At 49.2% G+C, this 23,335-nt stretch overlaps 1 protein-coding gene across 1 annotated transcript in view; it reads left to right on the top strand.

The window, feature by feature from the left end:
* The window catches only part of LPIN2 (lipin 2), a 324,810-nt gene that overhangs the window by 42,391 nt on the left and 259,084 nt on the right, over positions 1-23,335 (top strand). Inside the window, 2 exon segments of the mRNA XM_030213059.1 lie at positions 967-1,031; positions 1,033-1,060. Of these exon segments, the coding sequence (XP_030068919.1) occupies positions 967-1,031; positions 1,033-1,060 (93 nt within the window).

The raw sequence follows: 23,335 nt of genomic DNA, 5'->3' as shown, positions 1-23,335 counted from the left end.
GCCTTCAGAATTTGGATGTACGGCTCTGTAAACCGTAATATCGCCTACAGCCCATCGTTTAAAAAAATAAAATCTAGAGACAATTATTTTAGAAGCTTTCATTGCTACAAACAGTTTAATATCTGCATTATCAGTGTTTCATAATGTTTCAAACCCAAGGCGCACCCATGTGTCACACTAACTCATTAAAACAGGCAGTGTAGATTTGGAGGGACCTTCTAAAGCCAAAAGAAAAAACTACAAAAGCATTGAAATTGCTACCAGAAGCCAAGGGCTAAAAGGGGAAGGCTTAGAAGGGTACTGAGGAAGAAGAAGCTGTATGCAAAGTGTGTCCTGCATACAACAGGACCTGGCCATTTGTTCTGTATATACTCTGTTGTTACTCCCATTCAAGTTTCAGTGTTGCTAGGAAGGGCAGCATATACAGAGCTGCCAAGGGGACCGACCCACTCAACAGGAGATTTAGGACCCACCCCAGCCCTACCTATAACTCTGCCCTGCTACATGCCGATTTGTGGCCAGAATGTCATATCCTGCTGCCACTGATCCCGCGGCAGCAGGAGATGTTTTATGAAAGCGTTTCTTACCACCGCTAGATGGGGATGCACTCAGCGGGAGATCCAGGCTCCCCAGCAGGAATGCAAGAGTTGATCTGCAAATGTGGAAGTCTCTTGTTAAAGTGGAAGACTTGACAGGTTTGCATATGTGACTACACATGTTTCAGAAAAGAACTGCATGTTAAGAGCCATGGTTTGGGGTTACTGATGTGAGGGTCTGAGAGCAGAGTTCAGATGCTGAATTGGATCCCAAGCATGAAACGCTAGTAAATTTCCATGGTATACCTGATCAGGTCTGAACACATACCGATTGGGAAACACACTACTGCATTGCAGAAATTCAGTTATGAGTCTTGTTTCATTTAGTATTGTCTTGTTCACAATTTGTTTTGTTTTGTGTATATCACAGATTGATATAGAAATCAATGGAAGCCAAGTGGATCTACACATGAAGCTAGGAGACAATGGAGAAGCTTCTTTGTCAGGAAACTGAGGAGGAAAATGTAAGTGTCAGATGCAATGTGGCTGAATGGAATTTCTAGAATATTAATTTATTTTGTTTGTCTTACATTCCATATCTTTCTCTGGCTGAATTTGCATATACTGCCGTACAGGATACTTGGATTTGATTCCCAAACCAGCTGTGGGCTGTGGAGGCAGATATTGTAGGTTGAAAGAAGGAATCCCATTCATTGCTTAGTAGCATACTTCCATGAATCCTGAAGGGGTCGTGGTTCTGCTTCTCAACTAGTGGCCTGTTTACTGAAATGGTTGGGCTTGATGGGGCATATAGGGGGAATAAAAGAGAAGGGGACCCCCCCCCCCCCATCAAGCTGTAAGTGAAGATCTGTAATGTGGCCCAGCTGGGACAGATTTTAGTTTAGTTGGAAACCTAAAAAATAAGAAGACCATGTCAGATGGTCTCATTCCCATTCCAGAGATTTTGTTCAGTTTCTGCTGTGCTTCTTAAGTAGCAGCACGCAATTAATTTTATGAGATGTCAGAAATTTACATTTTCTCATCTTTTTATTTGATATAGAATGTAACAGAACAAACTTGAACAAAACTAACTTATAGCCATGATCATTTTGGTCCCTTTGCTCTCACAGCCAAATTCCCTTAACTGCCTTCCTCCCCACCGCTTATTAAACTCCTTATTGTTACTTTTTTGACAGGTACATAATGATCAATTAACACATAGCAGCCTTCTTATATTGCTATAAAGAGATTAATCACCCCTTAATGATCTCTCCACTTATTGTAGGGTTCCCAAATTTTGAGAGAGGCGTCTACACCTCCTCATAGCGGTCAGTTTAGCGAAGGTTGGATAATCAAGACTGTACTGTACTTGGTGTGTAATCTGACTCTCCGGCATATCCAACGACCCCCAGAGATGTCATTGCCTTGCCATTAAGCGTGTCTTCTCTTTCCGCTTTCTGGCTTAGCACAGAGGGAAGTTTTGTACCTGAGACAATCAGTTTTGACCCTGGGATCCTGATTTAGCTGCAAAACTGCACTGTTGTGAGCCAGGACCCTGCTTTTACTGCGCAATGAGTTTTACTATTTATGCCACAGTTCACAACATTTTTAATAGCTACTTAATACTACAGTACTGTATTTTTAATCTTTCCCTTCTGATCTACTTCTGAAATAGCAAGTCAAGAGGAAAAAAGTTGTTTATAGAGCAGAAACCAGGGGCGTAGCCACGGGTGGGCCTGGACGGGCCCAGGCCCACCCATTTTCCCTCCAGGCCCGCCCATCCGCATTGCTGTCTCTATCCCTTTGTCCCACGGAGGCAGCGCTTCCTTCCTGCCCTGTCTTCTCCGAAGCTCCGCTGTATCGGTCCCTCCCTGCAAGTAGAATCCTCTTTCGCCGGTCGCGCTGCGCTGCCATGCTGCGATCCTCCCCCTGCCGCGTCTATCTGGCCCTCTGTGATGCACTTCCTGTTTAGGGCCGGATGAACGTGGCAGGGGGAGGAGCGAAGCTCCATGTGCATGGCAGCGCAGCGCAACCGGCGAAGGAGGATTCTACTTGCAGGGAGGGACCAATGCAGCGGAGCTTCGGAGAAGACAGGGCAGGAAGGAAGCGCTGCCTCCGTGGGACAAAAGGGATAGAGAGCGCGAAGGATGCAGATGGGCGGGCCTGGAGGAAAAATGGCTGAGCTGCTGGGACATGTGAGGGAGAGGAGGAAGGGGCTGGAGGGAAGGGAGAGAGTTGCTGGGACATGGGAGGGAGAGGAAGAAGGGACTGGAAGGAAGGGAGAGAGCTACTGGATATGGGAGGGAGAGGAAGAAGGGACTGGAGGGAAGGGAGAGAGCTACTGGGGATGGGAGGGAGAGGAGGAAGGGGCTGGAGGGAAGGGAGAGAGTTGCTGGGACATGGGAGGGGGAGGAAGAAGGGACTGGAAGGAAGGGAGAGAGCTATGGATATGGGAGGGAGAGGAAGAGGACTGGAGGGAAGGGAGAGAGTGCTGGGACATGGGAGGGAGAGGAAGAAGGGACTGGAAGGAGAGGAGAGAGTTGCTGGGACATGGGGGGAGAGGAAGAAGGGACTGGAAGGAAGGGAGAGAGCTACTGGGTATGGGAGGAGAGGAAGAAGGGACAGGAGGGAAGGGAGAGAGCCGCTGGACATGGGAGGATAGGGAGAGAAAGAGGGAGATGGATGGAAGGAGGCAGAGAGAAAGGGGAGAGACTGGAAGGATGTGGAGAGAGAGGAGGGGAGACTGAACAGAAAAGGGTAGAGAGATAGAGACACTAGATGGAAGGATCAGGAGAGAGGGTAGATGGAAGGATGAGGAGAGAAAGAGGGAAGATACTGGATGGAAGGGTAGGGAGAAAAAGGAGACGCTGGATTGCAAAAGAAAGAGGGGAGCTGCTGGATGGAAAGAGGAGAGGACAGAGTAGGGAAAGACTGGAGAATAAGAGGAAGGGGCATGTGGAGAACAATGGTGAGGAAAAGATGAAAAGCCATAGGTGGTGAATGGACAGGAAACCCTGGCAAGAGAAAGACGAAGGAAAGCAGAATCTAGAGACTGGGAGCAACACAATGAGAAAAAGTAAATGGCCATACAACAAAGGTAAGAAATAATTTTATTTTAATTTAGGATAAAGTAATATGGTACCTGTGTTAATAAAGTTTGAGACCAATACTTCCTTCCTTAGGTCAGGAGAGGATACCATAACAGCGTTATGCTGACCTGAGGCAGTAGGTTTTGGCCTCTGAAAGCTCATTGAAAAGGGTGTTAGGCTTTTAAATAAATTTTCTGAAACCTGATGCACTGAAAAGCAGTACTTTACCCCTATGTGACAAATGCATCTGATTAGTGTGACTAAATTTTGCTGGGGAAGGGGGAATAGAGAGAAAATTTTGTGCCCACCCACTTTAGGTTCAGGCCCATCCAAAATTGGCAGTCTGGCTACGCCACTGGCAGAAACTTGATGCTTTAAAAAGAACAGATAAGGGTGAATCCATCCAAAAAATTGTAACAGAACTAGGAGTGGGAAGAGTAACAGTGAGCTGAAGAAATGGGCCTCAAATTATGCCTCTGTTTTCTTTTTTTTTTTTATCATTTATTTATAAGTTTTCATTTTACAAGGGTCACTTGCAAATAGTAATACAGAGATGACTGCACATTAATACAAGATAAGAAGAAAACAATCCCATCTAGATATATGGATTATATACAATCTTTCTTAGACCACAAAGTGAAGAAAAATAGGGAGAGTGAGATAAGACAAGGAGATCAATTAAACAGTAAACAGAAAAAAGAAAACATGGTAGATTATCCCCAGATTCCACATTGATCATCTGGTTGACTTCTTCAAGATCAAATACGGTGTATAGTCAATTCATTTCATTGAGAACATACTTCTTGTCCAGATTTTAGTTAGAAATAATACATCTGATTACATTCTCTCTCTTTTAAAAAACCAGAAATTATTTAACAATACATATACTTAAGTCTCTAATTCAATTCCATATCATCATGCTGATCAATCCATAGACTGGTGGGTTGTGTCCATCTACCAGCAGGTGGAGATAGAGAGCAATCCTTTTGCCTCCCTATATGTGGTCATGTGCTGTGGGAAACTCCTCAGTATGTTCTCTATCTCAGCAGGTGGTGGTCACACACAGCAGCAGCTCTGGCTAGGCCTCCAAGCCTAATTTTTAGGTTTTGTTGAGTGCCTGGGGTTGAGGGCTCTTCTTGAGCAAGTGCAAACCTGGTGGTGCCAGGTCCCTCCTTTTCTCCCCCCTCCCGCTGGCTCCATTTAAAAAAAAAAAAAAAAATTTTTGGACGTCCTTAAGGACGTTTATTTAAACGTTTATTGCAGCTACTCACTGGGACACCAGGTCGTTACAGCTCGGAGCGGAAAGCAGGTAATTTTACCTTTTTTGTAGCGGGCAGGGGTTCCCCGATTGATCTCCACGTGGCTGATGGCGTCGGAGGGCGAGGGCGCAAAGAATCGCTCCCCGGACCGCGGGTGCGCTTCTAGCGGGGATGCGGGGGTTTTAAAGTCTGATTCGCCCTTGTTGGTGTCATTTGGAGGCCGGTCAGGTCCCGGGTCTTCCTCCGGCGCGGCGTTTTTTCCCGCCATAAACCCCATCCCCTGCTGCTCGCCTCCGCCATCTTGGCCGGCCACTCTGCTCGGACGGCTTCATCTTGGGGCCGCCCTTGAGCTGGGAGAAGTTCATGCCATGGCCGCCCTTGATTTGGGCGACGGCAAAAAAAGCGGCTAAAGTTAAGCGCCCGTTCTTCCCGCGCGGCTCCTTCGCGGAGTGTCGCGCCGGACGCCATCTTGGGATGCGCAGCATGTTGCTCCCCCGCTCTTGCGAGCGCCGGTTGAGGGTGCGTCTAGGGCTGTGGCCCAGGCTGCTGAAATACACAGTCTGGGGGGTTTCTCCCCCGAGTTTATTTTGCTGCTGCATCAGGCTTTCCTTATGCAAAATGCTGCCCCTTCTCCCTTGTCCGATAACGGGGTTGAGGGCCCCCGGAAGTAAACGCCCTCGGGTGGATTCCCAGGCCTTAGAGGAACGCTGTTTCCCTCTGATGTAGATGAGGGCAGCGTATCTGAGTTCTCCCAACGGTCCTTTGGGGATTCTTGGAGGAGACGGATGCCCGCTCGGATGGAGCGGATGACCCCTCTGCAGCACGGATCTTTTCGCTCAGAGGATTTGCCCCACCTGTTACTGCAGGCCATTAGCATTTGAAGATTTCCTCGCCAGAGGACGTCTCTCCCTCAGCCCCTGTTGGCTCTGCCATATGCTGGAGACGAAGCGCCCGCCTAGAACCTTCCACGTGCATGATGCCATGCACACCTTAATTTCGGCTCAATGGGATGTCCCGGGAAGCGAGCCTCAAAGTGGCTAGGGCTATGTCCCGCCTCTCCCTTTGCCTGAAAGTGAACGGTGAGGCCTTTCTTTGGCCTACCATGGATTCTTTAATCACTGCGGTGACTAAGAAGACGGCGTTGCCGGTGGAAGGTGGCACGGCCCTAAAGGACGCCCAAGACAGAAGATTGGAAGCGGCTTTAAGGTCGTCCTTCGAGGCGGCTGCCTTAGTTTGCAGGCTCAGTTTGCAGCTCCTATGTGGCCAGGGCGTGCCTGATGTGGTACAGCAGGCTTCCCCCTCAGATCCTTCCTTGAGGCTGGCTGGCCGGCCCCTGGAATCGGGCTGGCTTATTTGGCAGACTTACTGTATGATGTCTTGAGAGCTCGGCTAAAGGCATGGCTCAGACAGTCTCTGCGCGGCGCTGGCTTTGGCTGAAACATTGGTCTGCGGACCACGCCTCTAAGTCCCGCCTGGCTAAGTTGCCTTTTAAGGCAAGCTGCTCTTGGGGTCGAGCTGGATAAAATGTGACCGATCTCGGCACGTCTAAGGGCAAGAGGTTACAGAGGTCAGGGCTCGGGCCAGTGCTCGCCCCGGTATACTCCAGAGGCGGTTTTCAAGAAGCCCGTCGGTACCGCCCGGGCAAGTCGGGGCTCCTCTGCCCCTCTTCCTTCAAAGGAACTTCTCCCCCAAGCAGCATTCCTTCGCAGAGAGACCGCCGTCCCGGAGGTACGCCCTCAGTCCTCCCCCAGGGTCTCGTACCCAATGACGGGGTCCTGTCCATGGCCCAGTGCAGATTTGGAGGACGCCTGTCCTCGTTTCTGGGCGAGTGGACCAAAGTAACTTCAGATTTCTGGGTGCTGGAAGTCATCAGAGACGGCTACAAGTTAGAGTTCTTGCCGACCCTTAGAGACGGGTTTGTACTCTCTCCCTGCAAGTCTCCGGTCAAAGCTGTGGCAGTGCAGCCGACCTTGGACAACCTGATACCGCCTGGGTGCGGTCGTTCGGTGCCAGAAAATCAGACTGGCAAGGACGTTACTCCATTTACTTTGTGGTACCAAAGAAAGGAGGTTCTGTCCGCTATCCTCGACCTCAAAGGGTCAATCAGGCCTTGAAAGTGGCGGCACTTCGCATGGAGACTCTCCGCTCTGTTTAGCGGCAGTGAAGGCAGGAGAGTTCTTGGCTTCCTTGGACATCAAAGAAGCGTACCTGCATATTCCCATCTGGCCTCCTCATCAACGCTTTCTGCGTTTGCAGTCCTGGGCCGACACTTCCAGTTCAGAGCCCTCCCTTTCGGGTTGGCTACTGCTCCGCGGACCTTCTCCAAAGTAATGGTGGTCATCGCGGCCTTCCTGCGAAAGGAAGAGTACAAGTCCATCCTATCTGGACGACTGGTTGATCCGAGCCCCCTCTTATGCAGAGTGCGGGCAAAGCTGTGGACCGGTGTGTTGCTCTTTTGAGCTCCCTGGGGTGGATCATCACTGGGAGAAGAGCAGCTGCGCCCGACTCAGTCCCTGGAGTATCTGGGAGTTCGATTCAACACCCAAGTGGGCAGAGTGTTCCTGCCAGACAATCGGATTGTCAAGCTTCAGGCTCAGGTGGACCAGTTCCTAGTAGCCTCTCCTCTTCGGTCTTGGTACTATGTGCAGCTGTTGGGCTCTATGACGGCCACGATGGAAGTAGTGCCCTGGGCCAGGGCTCCAATGAGACCACTACAACACTCTCTTGCTGCAGCGCTGGACTCCGGTGTCGGAGGATTATGCTGTGCCGCCTTCCTTGGACCCAGCAGTGCGCAAGGCGCTGAGCTGGTGGCTGCAGACAGACCAGTTGTCTGCAGGAATGCCTCTGGTGACCCCGGAGTGGATTGGTCACGACGGACGCCTCTTTGTCGGGCTGGGGAGCCCACTGCTTGGGAAGGACAGCCTAGGGGCTCTGGTCTCCTGCAGAGGCAAAGTGTCTGCAACTCCTGAACTCAGAGCCATTCGGTGGCGCTTTTGGGTTCATCCCGTACTGGCATTGAACCAGTACGGTCCTGTCTGACAATGCCACGGCTGTGGCCTATGTCAACCGCCAGGGAGGTACCAAGAGCGCCCCTCTAGACAAGGAGGCCATGAATCTATGCCAGTGGGCGGAATGCGAACCTGGAACAGCTGTCAGCGGCCCACATTGCCGGAGTCATGAATGTCAAGGCGGACTTTCTCAGTCGCCATACCTTGGATCCCGGAGAGTGGCAGCTATCTGCTCAGGCGTTCTTGGACATCACGAAGCGCTGGGGCCAGCCGAGCCTAGATCTGATGGCGTCATCGGCCAATTGCCAAGTGCCGCGCTTTTTCAGCAGAGGACGGGACCCTCGATCCCTGGGAGTAGATGCTCTTCTCCAACAGTGGCCGACACAAGAGCTTCTCTATGTGTTCCCGCCTGGCCCATGTTGGGCAGGGTGCTAGACCGGGTGGCAAAGCATCCGGGCCGGATAATCCTGGTGGGTCCGGACTGGCCCAGACGTCCCTGGTATGCGGACTTGATCAGGCTCTAGTCGACGATCCTCTGCGGCTGCCAGTGGAGCAGGGCCTGTTACATCAGGGTCCCGTGGTGATGGAGGATCCCTCCCCCTTTGGTCTTACGGCCTGGCTATTGAGTGGCAGCGTCTGAGAAAGAAGGGCTTCTCCAGACAAGGTCATCGCCACTATGCTAAGAGCGAGGAAGCGCTCTACTTCTACTGCTTACGCCAGGGTTTGGTGTACCTTTGCAGCATGGTGTGAAGCAGGCTCACTTTCTCCCTTCACTGCTCCAATTTCTTCAGTGTTGGCGTTCCTGCAAGAAGGTCTGGAGAAAGGCCTGTCGACTCAGTTCCCTTAAAGTCCAGGTAGCGGCTCTGGCTTGCTTCAGGGGCCGCCTGAAGGGTGCTTCCTTGGCTTCGCAGCCAGATGTGGTGCGCTTTCTCAAGGGTGTTAATCACCTGCGCCCTCCTCTGCACTCCAGTGGTGCCTGCGTGGAATCTCAACCTGGTGCTAAGAGCCTTGCAGAAGCCGCCTTTTGAACCCTTGTCAAGGGCATCTCTGAAAGACCTGACGTTGAAAGCAGTCTTTTGGTGGCTATCACTTCAGCCAGAAGAGTCTTCCGAGCTCCAGGCACTCTCATGTCGAGAGCCCTTTCTGCAGTTCACTGAGGCAGGTAGTGTCTATTCGCACAGTGCCTTCCTTCCCTGCCCCAAGATTGTTTCTCGCTTCCAGTGAAATCAGCAGCTCTGTCTCCCTTCCTTCTGTAGGGAGGACTACCCAGAGGAATTCTCTGCTCTCAAATATCTGGATGTGAGACGAGTCATCATCAGATACTTGAAGTGACCAATGATTTCCGGAAGTCGGATCATCTGTTTGTCCTGTTGCAGGTCCTCGTAAGGGTCTGCAGGCTGCTAAGCCTACAGTGGCAAGATGGGTCAAGGAAGCCATTGCAGCGGCTTATGTGGCGCGGGGAAGGTGCCGCCTATCCCGCTGAGGCTCACTCCACTAGAGCTCAGGCGGCATCGATGGCAGAGGCCGGGTCCGTCTCCTTGGAAGAGATTTGCAAGGCGGCAACTTGGGCATCGGCCCATACCTTCTCCAGGCATTTACCGCTTGACTGTGGCTGCTCGGGCGGAGGCCCGGTTTGGAGCTTCAGTGTTGCGGTCAGGGATTTCTATGTCCCGCCCTGGGTGAGTACTGCTTCGGTACCATCCCACCAGTCTATGGATTGATCAGCATGATGATATGGAAGGTAAAATTATGTATCATACCTGATAATTTTCTTTCCATTAATCATAGCTGATCAATCCATAGCCCCTCCCAGATATCTGTATTGTTTATATTCTGGTTGCATTTCAGGTTCAAGTTTAGTCTTCAGTTCCTGTTCAGGAGGACTTCGTGTTCAAGTTTTTCAATGGATTCTTCAAGAGTTGAGACGAATTTGTGTTACAGTGAGCTGCTGCATTCCTCTCCCCTCCGTTTTACGGGGCTGGATTGAGACTTAAATTCTGCCGGCGCTCCCTCCCGCTTCGTGCGCCAGTAGGGCAGCTTTGTACCCCTCCCGCTTCGGCGGTGTTAGGGTCAGTCAGCTCCTCCCGCGGTTGCGGTTGCAGGATAAGCCAGATCCCCCCGCATCGGCGGGTGTGGTGTCCCTCCCCCGCCTCCGCGGGGATGAGCTGGACGGATTCCCTCCCCACTTGTGTGGGGATGAGCTGGGTTAATTCCCTCCCCGTTTCGGCGGTGGTGAGCTTGGGCAGAGTGTCCCTTTGTGGGTGTAATTCTCTAAGTGCTGGGGTCCTGCGGATGGAGCTTGGATATCGACATACTGAGGAGTTTCCGGCAGCACATGACCACATATAGGGAGGCAAAAGGATTGCTCTCTATCTCCACCTGCTGGTAGATGGACACAACCCACCAGTCTATGGATTGATCAGCTATGATTAATGGCAAGAAAATTATCAGGTATGATACATAATTTTACCATCCACTGATTAAAGCAATCCCAGTTTTCACAGGCTTCACTCCTTGAAGTAATAATTTAAAGACATATTTTGAGGAAAACTTTAGGAGTCATACCTGGAACTCTGGGAAAAACAATAATCTCGACATTAATCATCCACATAACATCCACCTTAGTTTTCAAAGTTTCTGGTCCATTATCATTTTCATGATCATAACCACTTCTAGCTTGTGAAGAATTTCATTTATTATGTCACTTTTTCACTGTCAAAGGGTTCAGTCAAATTGTCCATGTAACTCTCCAATAAGATTATATCTGAAACAAAGTTATTTACTACCGCCGTCAGGTCCCGAGCGCCTTCCAGATGGCATTCAATGTAACTCCAAGGTGATTTCTCTTCAGGTGTTTAGGAGTGATTCCGCCAATTCGAGTTCTGCTGTAAACGTCATCCGTTTCAGCATATGCCTCTAACTCACTCCTCCACTCCTTTGGATATGGTGGTTGAATAATTCGGGAGCGATGGAGTTGTTTTTCCAGGTCCAAGAGCGTCGACGCTTCTTCACCGGTGCTAATCAAAGGACTCGCCAACCCTTTCATCTGTGGGCAGTTCTATGAGCAGCGGTCCCGCACTTGCTGCTCAGGGGATAAAACGCTGGCCATCAGCGGCTGACCACCAGTTGTTCCCTTCCTCTCAGTTAAGGAAAATGCAATTGCAGAGAGGAAATTTACATAAAGAAGACAGAACCTCAGAGGGCAGCTGGGCCATTGGGCATACGAATTGCAGGTCACCATCTCATCACTCTCCCAGTTTGGTACACTCTTTGTCTGGTTCTCCTCAGAGGCTTGTCTGATATAGGTAGCTCTTCAGCATAGCCCTCTGAGTCATTGAAACACGGAAGCACCTCCACCACTACAAGGTGGTGTCCCTTCGAAGGGGGTCAAGTATACGCATCATACCTTATACTATGAGGTTTATCTTGTTCGGCAGACTGGATGGACCGTAATGGTCTTTACCTTCATCTACTATGTTACTTTTGACATTTTATTTGCATAGTATGATTGAAAGTCTTAGTGGGATACCAGAGGTTCTATTAAATTTTGTGTCCTGAATGCAGATATGTCTAATGCTCTGAAAGTCTGACTCGCATACAGTTTCTTACAATTCTGCTGTCATCTTAGAGAGTAGAGGAGGTGTGGCCTAATGGTTAGTGAAGTGAGCCCTGATCCTTGCTACCTGGGCTCGATTCCCACTGCAGCTTCTTGTGACCTTGGGCAAGTCGCTTAGCCCTCCATTGCCCCAGGTACAAAAACTTAGATTGTGAGCCCTCTAGGGACAGAGAAAGTACCTGCATATATGTGTACAGTGCTGCATACGTCTAGTAGCACTGTAGAAATGATTACTAGTAGGATTTCTAAATTCATGTCCTTCCTGCATCCATGCCACACAATGAACGGGGGGGGGGGGGGGGGGGATCAGCGATACCACAAAAGAACAGTGAGATGGTTGAGGCAGGCAGGTTCAGGGGAGATTTTGAAGAGCAGTGGGTTTATCCTATCCATTTTTTTTCAACAAGCTTTGTATTGGGGGGGTTTATAGACAATATTTTCATGGTATAAAAAGGCTCAGAGTAACAACTTTACAATTTATGGGTTTTCTCAATACATACCATCCTATCATTAAATTTGATTACGAATTTAATACCTCTCAGATAACGTTTTGGATGTGCATTTGCATGGGTCATTTCATACTACAGTGCCATGGACAGGAATTAATTGTTGCACTTTAGTAGCATGCGTTGGAGTCTGCTTCCAGTTGTCACACATCAGATAATCACCCCTGTTAGAGCTTACCCCAACTGATTTCCGGAACCCCATGTTCTTGGGTTTGTTTCTTAAGCCACAGGAGGCTTTTAAATGAACTCGATGGGCTGAAGATAGGTCCCCGAAGTGGTGAACTGGATTAGGAACTGGTTGACGGACAGACGACAGAGGGTGGTGGTAAATGGAGTTCGCTCAGAGGAGGGAAAGGTGAGTAGTGGAGTGCCTCAGGGATCGGTGCTAGGGCCTATTCTGTTCAATATATTGTGAGTGACATTGCCGAAGGGTTAGAAGGTAAAGTTTGCCTATTTGCGGATCATACTAAGATTTGTAACAGAGTGGACACCCGGGAGGGAGTGGAAAACATGAAAAGGATCTGCAGAAGCTAGAAGAATGGTCTAAGGTTTGGCAATTAAAATTCAATGCAAAGAATGCAAAGTGATGCACTTAGGGAGTAGAAACCCACGAGAGACGTATGTGGTTAGGTGGTGAGAGTCTGATATGTACTGAGGGGGAGAGGTATCTTGGGGTGATAGTATCCGAGGATCTGAAGGCGACGAACAGTGTGACAAGGCGGTGGCCGTAGCGAGAAGGTTGCTAGGCTGTATAGAGAGAGGTGTGACCATGTTGCATTCTCGAGGGCCTTGGCATTCTGTCAGGTCCTTGAGGCAGGACTGGAGTTCGGGAGCCCCTGGGCCACTGCCGAGGAGCGGCAGCGGCAGGCAAGACCACCTCGGGACTGGAAACACAGAGAGCAGTACTGGAGCTCTGGACTGGAGTAGTACAAGGCAGGCAACTAGAACAGACGAAACAGGAACAGCTTCACCTGCACTTAGCCACCGTTCCTCCGGAGTTGAGCTCCGACGTGCATGTGGCCGGCAGGACTTGCAGGATAAGGCAGGAACTGAAGATCCAGAGGACCCACCCTGGGTCTGGGATACACGAGGGCGACAGGGCACGGAACTAGACTCAGACAGTGTGCTGCTGCTGCACCACTGCACAGGGATAACAGGCTAGAAGCCCACAGAGAATAATAAACACAGAAAGGCTGAAAGCCTGCAGGTCAGAGAGAGACACCCAGAAAGGCTAGAAGCCCACAGAAAGGCTGGAAACCCCAGGCCGCAGTAGTACACCCAGAAGGCCTGGAAGCCCACAGGTAAAAGGGATATATGCAGATAGACTGGAGGCCCTCAGAGCAATGGGCACGGAAGAGATGGAAGCCCACAGAGCAATAGACACGGAAGAGATGGAAGCCCACAGGGCAATAGACACAGAAGGGCTGGAAGCCCACAGGGCAATAGACACAGAAGAGCTGGAAGCCCACAGGGCAATAATACCCTGAGCCAGAAGGCAAGGCCCACAGGTGATAGTAACTAGCAAAGCAGAAGGACTGGAAGCCCACAAAAAAGACAAGGAAAACTAACTGTGCAAACAGCACACTAACCTCGGAACCTAAGGCACTGCGGAGGCATTGGCAATGCAAAGGCTGCAGTCTCTAAGTGCTTAATAAAGCCCTTCAACACCAAAGGCACAGCTGCAGCAATCTCTAAGCAACTACGGAGGCTGTTCAGGCACAAACCACAGAGCAGGCAGAAAGCACAGTGAAACACAGAGAGGCTTCCCACACCTAGGTGTAGTGTAGTGAAGCAATTAGAGTCATGCTGGAAGCAGCCAGCACACAAAGAGAGAGAGAGCTAACCCAGGCAACACCCACAGGTGCAGTATAGTGAGGCAATTAGTGTCATGCTGCTGGATGCAGCCAGCACAGAGAGCCAGAGCTAGCTCAGAAAGGACAGACAGAAGAAACAGGAGGCAGCTAGGAAGCTGACCCGCAGGAATAAAGTAAGTCTGAGGGTGGTCACGGCCACAGACGTGACAGACCAGCAGAAGAAAGGAAGTGTTGATGCCCCTGTACAAGTCGTGGTGAGGCCCCACCTGGAGTATTGTGTTCAGTTTTGGGAGGCCGTACCTTGCTAAGGATGTAAAAAAAATTGAAGCGGTGCAAAGAAAAGCTGCGAGATTGGTATGGGATTTGCGTTCCAAGACGTATGAGGAGAGACTTGCTGACCTGAACATGTATACCCTGGAGGAAAGGAGGAACAGGGGTGATATGATACAGACGTTCAAATATTTGAAAGGTATTAATCCGCAAACAAATCTTTTCCAGAGATGGGAAGGCGGTAGAACAAGAGGACATGAAATGAGATTGAAGGGGGCCAGACTCAAAAAAGATGTCAGGAAGTATTTTTTCACAGAGAGAGTGTTGGATGCTTGGAATGCCCTCCCGCGGGAGGTGGTGGAGATGAAACAGTAACGGAATTCAAACATGCGTGGGATATACATAAGGAATCCTGTGCAGAAGGAATGGATCCTCAGGAGCTTAGCCGAAATTGGGTGGCGGAGCTGGTGGGGGGAAGAGGGGTTGGTGGTTGGGAGGCGGGGAATAGTGCTGGGCAGACTTATACGGTCTGTGCCAGAGCCGGTGGTGGGAGGCAGGGCTGGTGGTTGGGAGGAGGGGATAGTGCTGGGCAGACTTATATGGTCTGTGCCCTGAAAAGACAGATACAAATCAAGGTAAGGTATACACATATGAGTTTATATTGTTGGGCAGACTGGATGGACCGTGCAGGTCTTTTTCTGTCGTCATCTACTATGTTACTATCCAGCTTATAATCGAAATTAATCGCCGGCTATTTCCCGACACAAATTGGGATATGGCCGGCAATTTCGCAAAAGCGGCGAAAAGCGTATAATCGAAAGCTACATTTGTGATAGCTTCGCCACTTTCACTTCGCCTCGCCGGCGAAAGTTCAAAGGGGCGTGTTGGCGGCGAAGCGAAGGCGGGACATGGGCAGGCTTGGGCGTGGCTACCAGATGGCCGGCTTTCGCGGATAATGGAAAAATAAAACCCGGCGATAAGCAGTATTTCGCCGGGTTTACTTGGTCCTTTTATTTTCACGACCAAGCCTCAAAAAGGTGCCCCAACTGACCAGATGACCACCAGAGGGCATGGGGGATGACCTCCCCTTACTCCCCCAGTGGTCGCCAACCCCCTCCCACACTAAAATTATTAAAATACAAACCTTTTTTTCCAGCCTGTATGCCAGCCTCAAATGTCATACCCAGCACCCTGACAGCAGTATGCAGGTCCCTGGAACAGTTGTTGTTGGTTGCAGTGGACTGCAGAAAGGCAGAGCCAGGCCCATCCCCCCCCCCACACCTGTTCCACTTGTGGTGGGTAATGTTGAGCCCTCCCATACCCCCCAAAACCCACTGTACCCACATGTAGGTGCCCCCCCCCCTTCAGCCCTTAGGGCTAGGGTAATGGTGCACACTTGTGGGCAGTGGGTTTTGGGGGGGATTTGGGGGACTTAGCACACAAGGGAAGGGTGCTATGCACCTGGAAGCTAATTTGGTTGTTTATAAAAGATGTTTGAAGTGCCCCCTAGGGTGCCCGGTTGGTGTCCTGGCATGTGAGGGGGACTATTGCACTACAAATGCTGGCTCCTCCCATGGCCAAATGCCTTGGATTTCGCCGGGTTTGAGATCGCCGGCAGTTTTTTCCATTATCGCGGAAAAACAAAACTGGCGATCTAAAACCCGGCGAAATCCAAGGCATTTCGCCGGGCCACACCGTATTATCGAAAAAAAAGATGGCCGGCCATCTTTTTTTGAAAATACGGTTCCGGCCAGCTGTTGCGCCGCCGCCAAAATAGATCACCGGCGACCTATTTCGCCGGTGACGTTCGATTATTCCCCTCCACGTTACATAAATATTGCCATACTGGGACAGACTGTAGGTCCATCAGGCCCAGCATCTTGTTTCCAACAGTGGCCAATCCAGGTCACAAGTACCTGGCAAGATCCAAAACAGTAACATACATTTTATGCTGCTTATCCTAGAAATAAGCAGTGGATTTTACCCAAGTCATTTTAATAACGGCTTATGTACTTTTCTTTAAGGAAGCTATCCAAACCTTTTTTTTAAACCCCGCTAATCTGCTTTTACTACATTCTCTGGAAATGCATTCCAGAGTTTAATTGCACGTTGCGTGAAGAAATATTTTTTTCTGATTTGTTTTAAATGTACTACTTTCTAGCTTCATTGTGTGCCCCCTAGACCTAGTAGTTTTGGAAAGAGTAAAAAAGTGATTCACGTCTACCTGTTTATTCCACTCATTATTTTATAGATCTCTATCATATCTCCCCTCAGCTGTCTCTTCTCCAAGCTTAGGAGCCCTAGCTGCTTTAGGCTTTCCTCATAGGGAAGTCATCCCATCCTCTTTATCATTTTCTTCACTCTTCCCTGTACCTTTTCTAATTCCACTATTCTTTTTTTTAAATACTAGGAAGTATGCAAAGAAGCTACTAAGTAGTAAATTTAAACCAAATCAAAATATTTCTTCACTCAACAAGTAATTAAACTCTGGAATTTATTGCCAAAGATTGTGGTAAAAGCAGTTAGCAGGATTTAAAAAAGGTTTGGATAATTTCCTAAAAGAAAAGTTCATAAGCCATTATTAAGATGGAAAAATCCGCTGCATATTCTAGGACTGTTCTGGGATCTTGCCAGGTACTTGTGACTTGGATTGGCCACTGTTGTTAGTGGGTTGCAGGGCTTGATGGATCTTCAGTCTGTTACAGAATGGCAATGCTTGTGTTCTTATGTTCTTAATTAGATTGTAAGCTCTGTCGAGCAGGGACTGTCTCTTCATGTTCAAGTGTACAGCGCTGTGTACGTCTGGTAGCACTATAGAAATAAGTAGTAGTAGTACTTAAGAAGCGCACTGGGACTGAACCTGCTGAGGCTGGCAATAAGGGGTGTACCAACTTGCCCCAAAAAGGAGGAAGCTACAGAAGACATCCGACCAGAGAGTGTTTCAATGGAAGAAAGCGCTGCCACCTTCAGCGGGAGAGACTGTCCCATATAGAGGCCAGCCGAAGAAATTGCCTCAGCCAACGGCCATCGTAGCTCTCAAAACTAGATCCCCTTTCTTGTGACCATCTAGAGGACAGCATGAAGCTATGCCGGGAGGCATTTCTGCTTAGCAGGTCAGGAAATTGATGATCCCACTGCAGTGTGGGTGTTTTCGTAAGGAGTCACCGCCTTTCTATATACCTAAGGCTCTCCAGGTTCTGAATATGTCTGCTTCTTATCCTGCCACCGCTGCATCTGCTAACCTTAAAATGGTGCGCACTAGAAGACCGCTTCAGCCTTTAGCAGTTCATGAGGCTATGTTGGCGGTCACTTCTGCTCAGTGGCTCACTCCAGACATTGCTCTGCTATGCAGAGGTGTCACTAGGTGGGGTGCAAGGGAGCGACTGCTCCCCTAAATGGATTTTGAATAAAATGGCACCTTTGCAGATCAGCCCTTCAGCTTCACACTGATGCCTATTTTACAAAAGGTCTGATCCCCCTGACATCAGAACTGCTACACCTGCATCTGATAATCTAAAAATGATGAGCCAGCTTGGCTTTGGAAACTGCATTACCTTCCTAAGGTCCCAAGCAAAGCATGAAGCAAAGATTTGACCAACAGAACTTGCTGGTCACTTCTAAATAGTATAGGAGTACATGGTGAATGTCCAAGAAGCAGGAAGAGACAAAGGTAGAATTGGATGGAAGGCAGAAACCACCGTATGCAGAAAATACAGGACTGTGTGCCCAGTCACCCCTTCAGTAGAAATCTGAAGGATCTCAAATGGATGAAGTCAGGAGTTTTGAGACCCTGCCTGGACTGGATCGCTGAGGAAAACTAGGCTGCTCTGGACGATAGTCCAGGTGTCCTAAAGATAAGGGCGAGCCTGACCCAACCAAAAAATGTGTAGACATGTCCTCAGGAAGACCGTTTAGTCTGAGTCACCCAGATTTTCCGCCAACTTCACTAAGTCCTCAAACAATAGTTTGCCCTGAAAAGGGAGATGAACCAGCCATTGTTAGAAGCAGCATCTGCCGCCCAGCAGCACAACCACATCAAACGACAGGCTGTGACCACCAAAAACGTTGACTTATTTGACTCCTGAAACCAATCATAGAAGAAAATTGTCAATTAAGCCAGCCTCTACTCCACATCTGGCAAGTGAGGAGGCGGACGACTGCCTCTGTATGGGATCCAAAATCTGTTGCCGCCAGTACGGCACACCCTAGCAGCCTACAAGCTGCAGATAGCCACCTCCAGAGACAGAGAGAGAGAACTTCTGAAATGTTAGTGGAAGGCTATGTTGAAATCACCCATTGAGACTAAGTTGGCTTGAAGGGAACTATAGAGATGAGGACCGAAGCAGAGAAGGAACCCCTGAAGTGGTCTGATAACAGAATGGGGGAGTGCCCAAGAAAGAGAACCTTGTGCCCATAACTTGAACTTATTCCCATATCCTGGACCTGGTAGGGAAAGTAGAACCTGACTTGGGTGGCACCTGTTGCTGAGGTGCAAAAGGAAAAAAGGACTTCCCAAGCATATATGGAACATCACTCCCAGATAAGCCAAGATTCGTGCTGGTAAACAACTGTCTCTTGGTGACATTGATTACCAGTCCTAAGAACTGAAGAAGGGTAGGTATCTTGGATGAAATTAGCAGACTTTCTTGATAGAGAGAGCCGCGAATCAGTTAGTCATGAGGTATGGATTAACTTGCAATCCATCCGTACAAAGGAAAGCTGCCACTACCACCATGACCTTGAAAAAATGTCTTTGGTAACATGGAATGGTGAATGACATGGTCATAAATTGCTAAGGTCCCTCCGCGGGAAGGAGCACTGGGAATATGAAAGTAACGTTTCCTACAGGTCCAGGGAGGCTAGAAACTCTCCCCACCAAACTAACTATTACACACTGCAAGGTTCCCATTGTGAAAAGTTGAACTGTAAACACCCTAGACTCTTATGATGTCCAAACTCAGCTGAAAGGAAGCTCCCTGGTTGGAACTACAAAGCAAAGGGAACTTCCCATTCCCCCAATTGCAACTGGGGACAGATTTGACTGTGCCTAAAGCAGAATCGTTGGCAGGGTGGCAACAACTGCCTGATAAGTGTTTGAGCTTGCATGTAGACTCCAAGAAAAATCTGTAGTGAAGTCCAAGTTGTAACTATGCAATAGAAAACCTAAGACACATTGAGCTGAGGCAATCTTGGTCACTCCTCCTGAAACCCGTAGAGGGAGTCCTGCCTGAAGAGTGAACTTGAGACTGTAACGTTGGGAGATGCAGCAAGCATAGGTAGACCTGGAGTTGAAACAGAGTTCAGTCTACCTGCACCCAGGTGGCTTGTAGTGGAAGTGGCAACCCTGAAAGTGGTTTTCCTGGCCCCATGAAACCTACGAGAAAACAGAGAGGAATAAAAATCATCCTTAAGACTTGTCCCCTGGCAATCTCTGAGACTTGGGAGTCCCTCAGGCCTTTACCTGACTGCCCTAGATCTTCTTCAGTCCCAAGATTACTTCCAAAAGGCAGATTGCCAAATGTGACTTGGAAGGCACCTCAGTGGTCTGATGCCTAAGCCAGCACTAATTTCTTGCAGAGAGAGTCAACAATTGGCTGGTGTGACTGTACACTAGAACTGCACGTTGTAGCTAACAAGAGCCAGATGGCATAGCAGAATATGGCTGTTGCACCATCGTGCACTACAGATAGCAAGCTGCAGCAGGCCATGAAGCAGCACCTCTAGAGCTCTGTGCTTACTCTCAGCTTGTTGCAACAACTTTTAAGCTACCTCTACACTGATGTACTTCTGGCCCACTCCTCATGAAATCTAGGTGCCCCATACCATGAAAAGATGCCAAAAATGCCATAGAAGCAATTAGAGGTTCTGGGTAGCTGCAGATACTGGGGTAGCTGGAGTTAGTATGCAAAGGTGTGGCCAGTATCAGTGTGCAAAAAGTGAAAGGAGGGCAATCTTTAGCACAGTAGTGTAGTGATAACTGTTCCGGGCATGCAAGAACTGCTTGACCAGGCAAGCAATAAGAGAGAATGAAATAAAATATGCCCCATTGGAAACGCAGCTGAGTCCACAGTTTCTAATAGGGAGGATAAACCAGCCTTGAACCTGTACCCTTCAGGCAGAAAGGCCAGCCACCTTCCTGAATAAAACTAATTTGAAGTAAACAGTGCACACAGAGCAAATGCTACCAGGGCAGCACAGAGTGCAGGATTACCACGGAGACAGAGAAACCTGAGAGGCGTGCACTAGCCTCAAAATGTAACATTTCTCACAGAAACATGCAATCACCCGCTCTAAGCCTGACTAACTAAACAATCTGTACTGCCATGCTCTGAGAAAGGGAAAGAGTGAAAAACCTAGAGTAGGATCCCTAATCCTGATCCTTCTCCCATCCATTAATGATGTACACACACCCTGAACGTCGTTGAGGAGGGTCCAGAAATATTCTTAGTGCTATAAGAGGGTACACCCAAACCATAAATCACCTAGGAAGGCACAGGCATGTCCACCAGAAGACTTTCAGATAGCCAGTATTTTCCAAGCTGCAGCTTAAGGTTCTCGCTGCCACAGAACAGCCACACAGGTCTACTGGGCCTCCGACCTCACCTTTGGGAAGCTGCAGGAGACTCAAAGCTGTGGGAGACCCGAGGACTCCCACAAGAGTCTGCAAACTGAAAAGCCTGCACATAAAACTGCCAGAATCGCAGGCGAATCGGGTCCCAAGGGAGTTCCGACGCTCCACCCTTGCCGTGTGATGCTACAGGAAAGATGGCCCAAGAAAAGAGCTGTCCTGTGCTAAAATGAGCTGGGAAGGAGCACAATGCTCCATAGAGTCGGATTGTACAGTGGAGCTCTGGCACCGAAACAGCAGCAGCCCAGCGGCTCCCACACCGGGAGCTGCTTTTGCTCTCCCCCACTGGTGCAGGTAGGGTAATGAGTACGCACCCTGTCGAGAATCGCTGGCACATGCCAAGTCAGTCTTCACACCCCTCAACCGGTGCTACAAACCGGCATCAGCTTGCTATGCTGGATGAATCAGTCTGAGGAGGAGTTTCTGTTTTTTAAGTGCTCAAACAGCTTTTTTTTTTTTTTTTTTTAAGGCAGGAGAGGATGCCGGAGCAAAAGAAACCTCAAACTCTTTATAAAGTCATGAGAGTGAGAACCACAAACCCCGGTCAGGCAGAGGGGGGGGGGGGGGGGGGGGGGGGGGGGGGAGGAGGGGAGAAGGGGAGGGACCGGGCACCACCAGGTTGTGCACACAAGTCCCAGGACTGGGACACCTCAGACCACAGAAGCCAGTGGCGTAGCCACAAGTGGGCCTGGGTGGGCCAGGACCCACCCAACAGTAGCCCAAGTTTAGCGGTAGCTGGTGGGGATCCCAAGCTCTGCCAGCTGAACACTTCTCCCTGATGGTAATGAAAACGCTACTCTCCACAATACCGGCACCACCAGCTCAGATATTTTTGTGCTGGGGGGGGGGGGGGGGGGGGGAAGAACACTTGGTGCCCACCCACTTCTTGCCTAGGCCCACCCAAAATCTGTTGTTTGGCTACGCTCCTGCCAGAAGCTTGACTAGACCCAAGGTACCAGGCCAGGAGCCAATCAATCCAGAGCTGCACGGTTATGACCATCCACCTGCTAGAGAGAATATTGAAGTTAAGGTGGCTGCACATGACCACATATAATAAACCTCTGAAGTTCTTTCTATCTTCACCTGTTAGTAGAGGGACATAACCCATAAGTCTCTGGATTGATCTGTGGGATGCTATGGAAGATTTCATTTAATTTTCCCATTTAAACCTACTGCTTCAAAGGTATTTAACTAAAAAATCCATTACTTTTCTAACTGCAGGAGGTGCCTCTTTCTATCGTCTCCTCTCATGTGGTGCTACTCAATCAAGATTCATACATTTCAAAGTTGAAAAATCATGATTAAGCCATCTATGGTGATTAGCCAGAAAAGTGCCTTTATATGTCACTATAGTGCTCTTATGCTCCAGCATCCTTATTTTAAAGGGACATAGTAACATAGTAGATGACGGCAGAAAAAGACCTGCGCGGTCCATCCAGTCTGCCTAACAAGATAACTCATATGTGCTACTTTTTGTGTATATCCTACTTTGATTTCTACCTGTGCTCTTCAGGGCACAGACCATATAAGTCTGCCGAGCACTATCCCCGCCTCCCAACCACTGGCTCTGGCACAGACCATATAAGTCTGCCCAGCTCTATCCTCGCATCCCAACCACCAACCCCGCCTCCCAACCACCGGCTCTGGCACAGACCGTACAAGTCTGCCCAGCACTATCCCCGCCTCCCAACCACCAGTCCCGCTTCCCACCACCGGCTCTGGCACAGGCCGTATAAGTCTATCCAGCACTATCCCCGCCTCTCTACCACCAGCCCCGCCTCCCGATCTTGACTAAGCTCCTGAGGATCCATTCCTTCGGCACAGGATTCCTTTATGCCTATCCCACGCATGTTTGAATTCCGTTACCGTTTTCATTCCCACCACCTCCTGCGGGAGGGCATTCCAAGCATCCACCACTCTCTCCGTGAAAAAATACTTCCTGACATTTTTCTTGAGTCTGCCCCCCTTCAATCTCATTTCATGTCCTCTCGGTCTATCACCTTCCCATCTCCGGAAAAGGTTCGTTTGCGGATTAATACCTTTCAAATATTTGAACGTCTGTATCATATCACCCCTGTTTCTCCTTTCCTCCAGAGTATACATGTTTAGCTCAGCAAGTCTCTCCTCATACGTCTTGTAACGCAAATCCCATACCATTCTCGTAGCTTTTCTTTGCACCGCTTCAATTCTTTTTACATCCTTAACAAGATACGGCCTCCAAAACTAAACATAATACTCCAGGTGGGGCCTCACCAACGACTTATACAGGGGCATCAACACCCCCTTTCTTCTGCTGGTCACACCTCTCTCTATACAGCCTAACAACCTTCTAGCTACGGCCACCGCCTTGTCACACTGTTTCGTCGCCTTCAAATCCTCAGATACTATCACCCCAAGATACCTCTCTCCGCCCGTACCTATCAGACTCTCCCCGCCTAACACATACGTCACATGAAGTCTGTTTGACATACAATTCATCACATGGACTCTGAATACAATAAACAACAAAAGATGTAAGACAGGAAATATATGGGTTTTTTTTTAACTTATAAGGTTTGCCATCAGATGGATTTTTAAAGTCAGCGCCTCTCATGGTCCTAGCACAAATC

This window comes from Microcaecilia unicolor, chromosome 1, assembly GCF_901765095.1.
Source record: "Microcaecilia unicolor chromosome 1, aMicUni1.1, whole genome shotgun sequence".
In the NCBI taxonomy this organism is placed as follows: domain Eukaryota; kingdom Metazoa; phylum Chordata; class Amphibia; order Gymnophiona; family Siphonopidae; genus Microcaecilia; species Microcaecilia unicolor.
The sequence above is the reverse complement of the archived record's forward strand: the minus strand, read 5'-3'. Positions and strand labels throughout refer to the sequence as shown.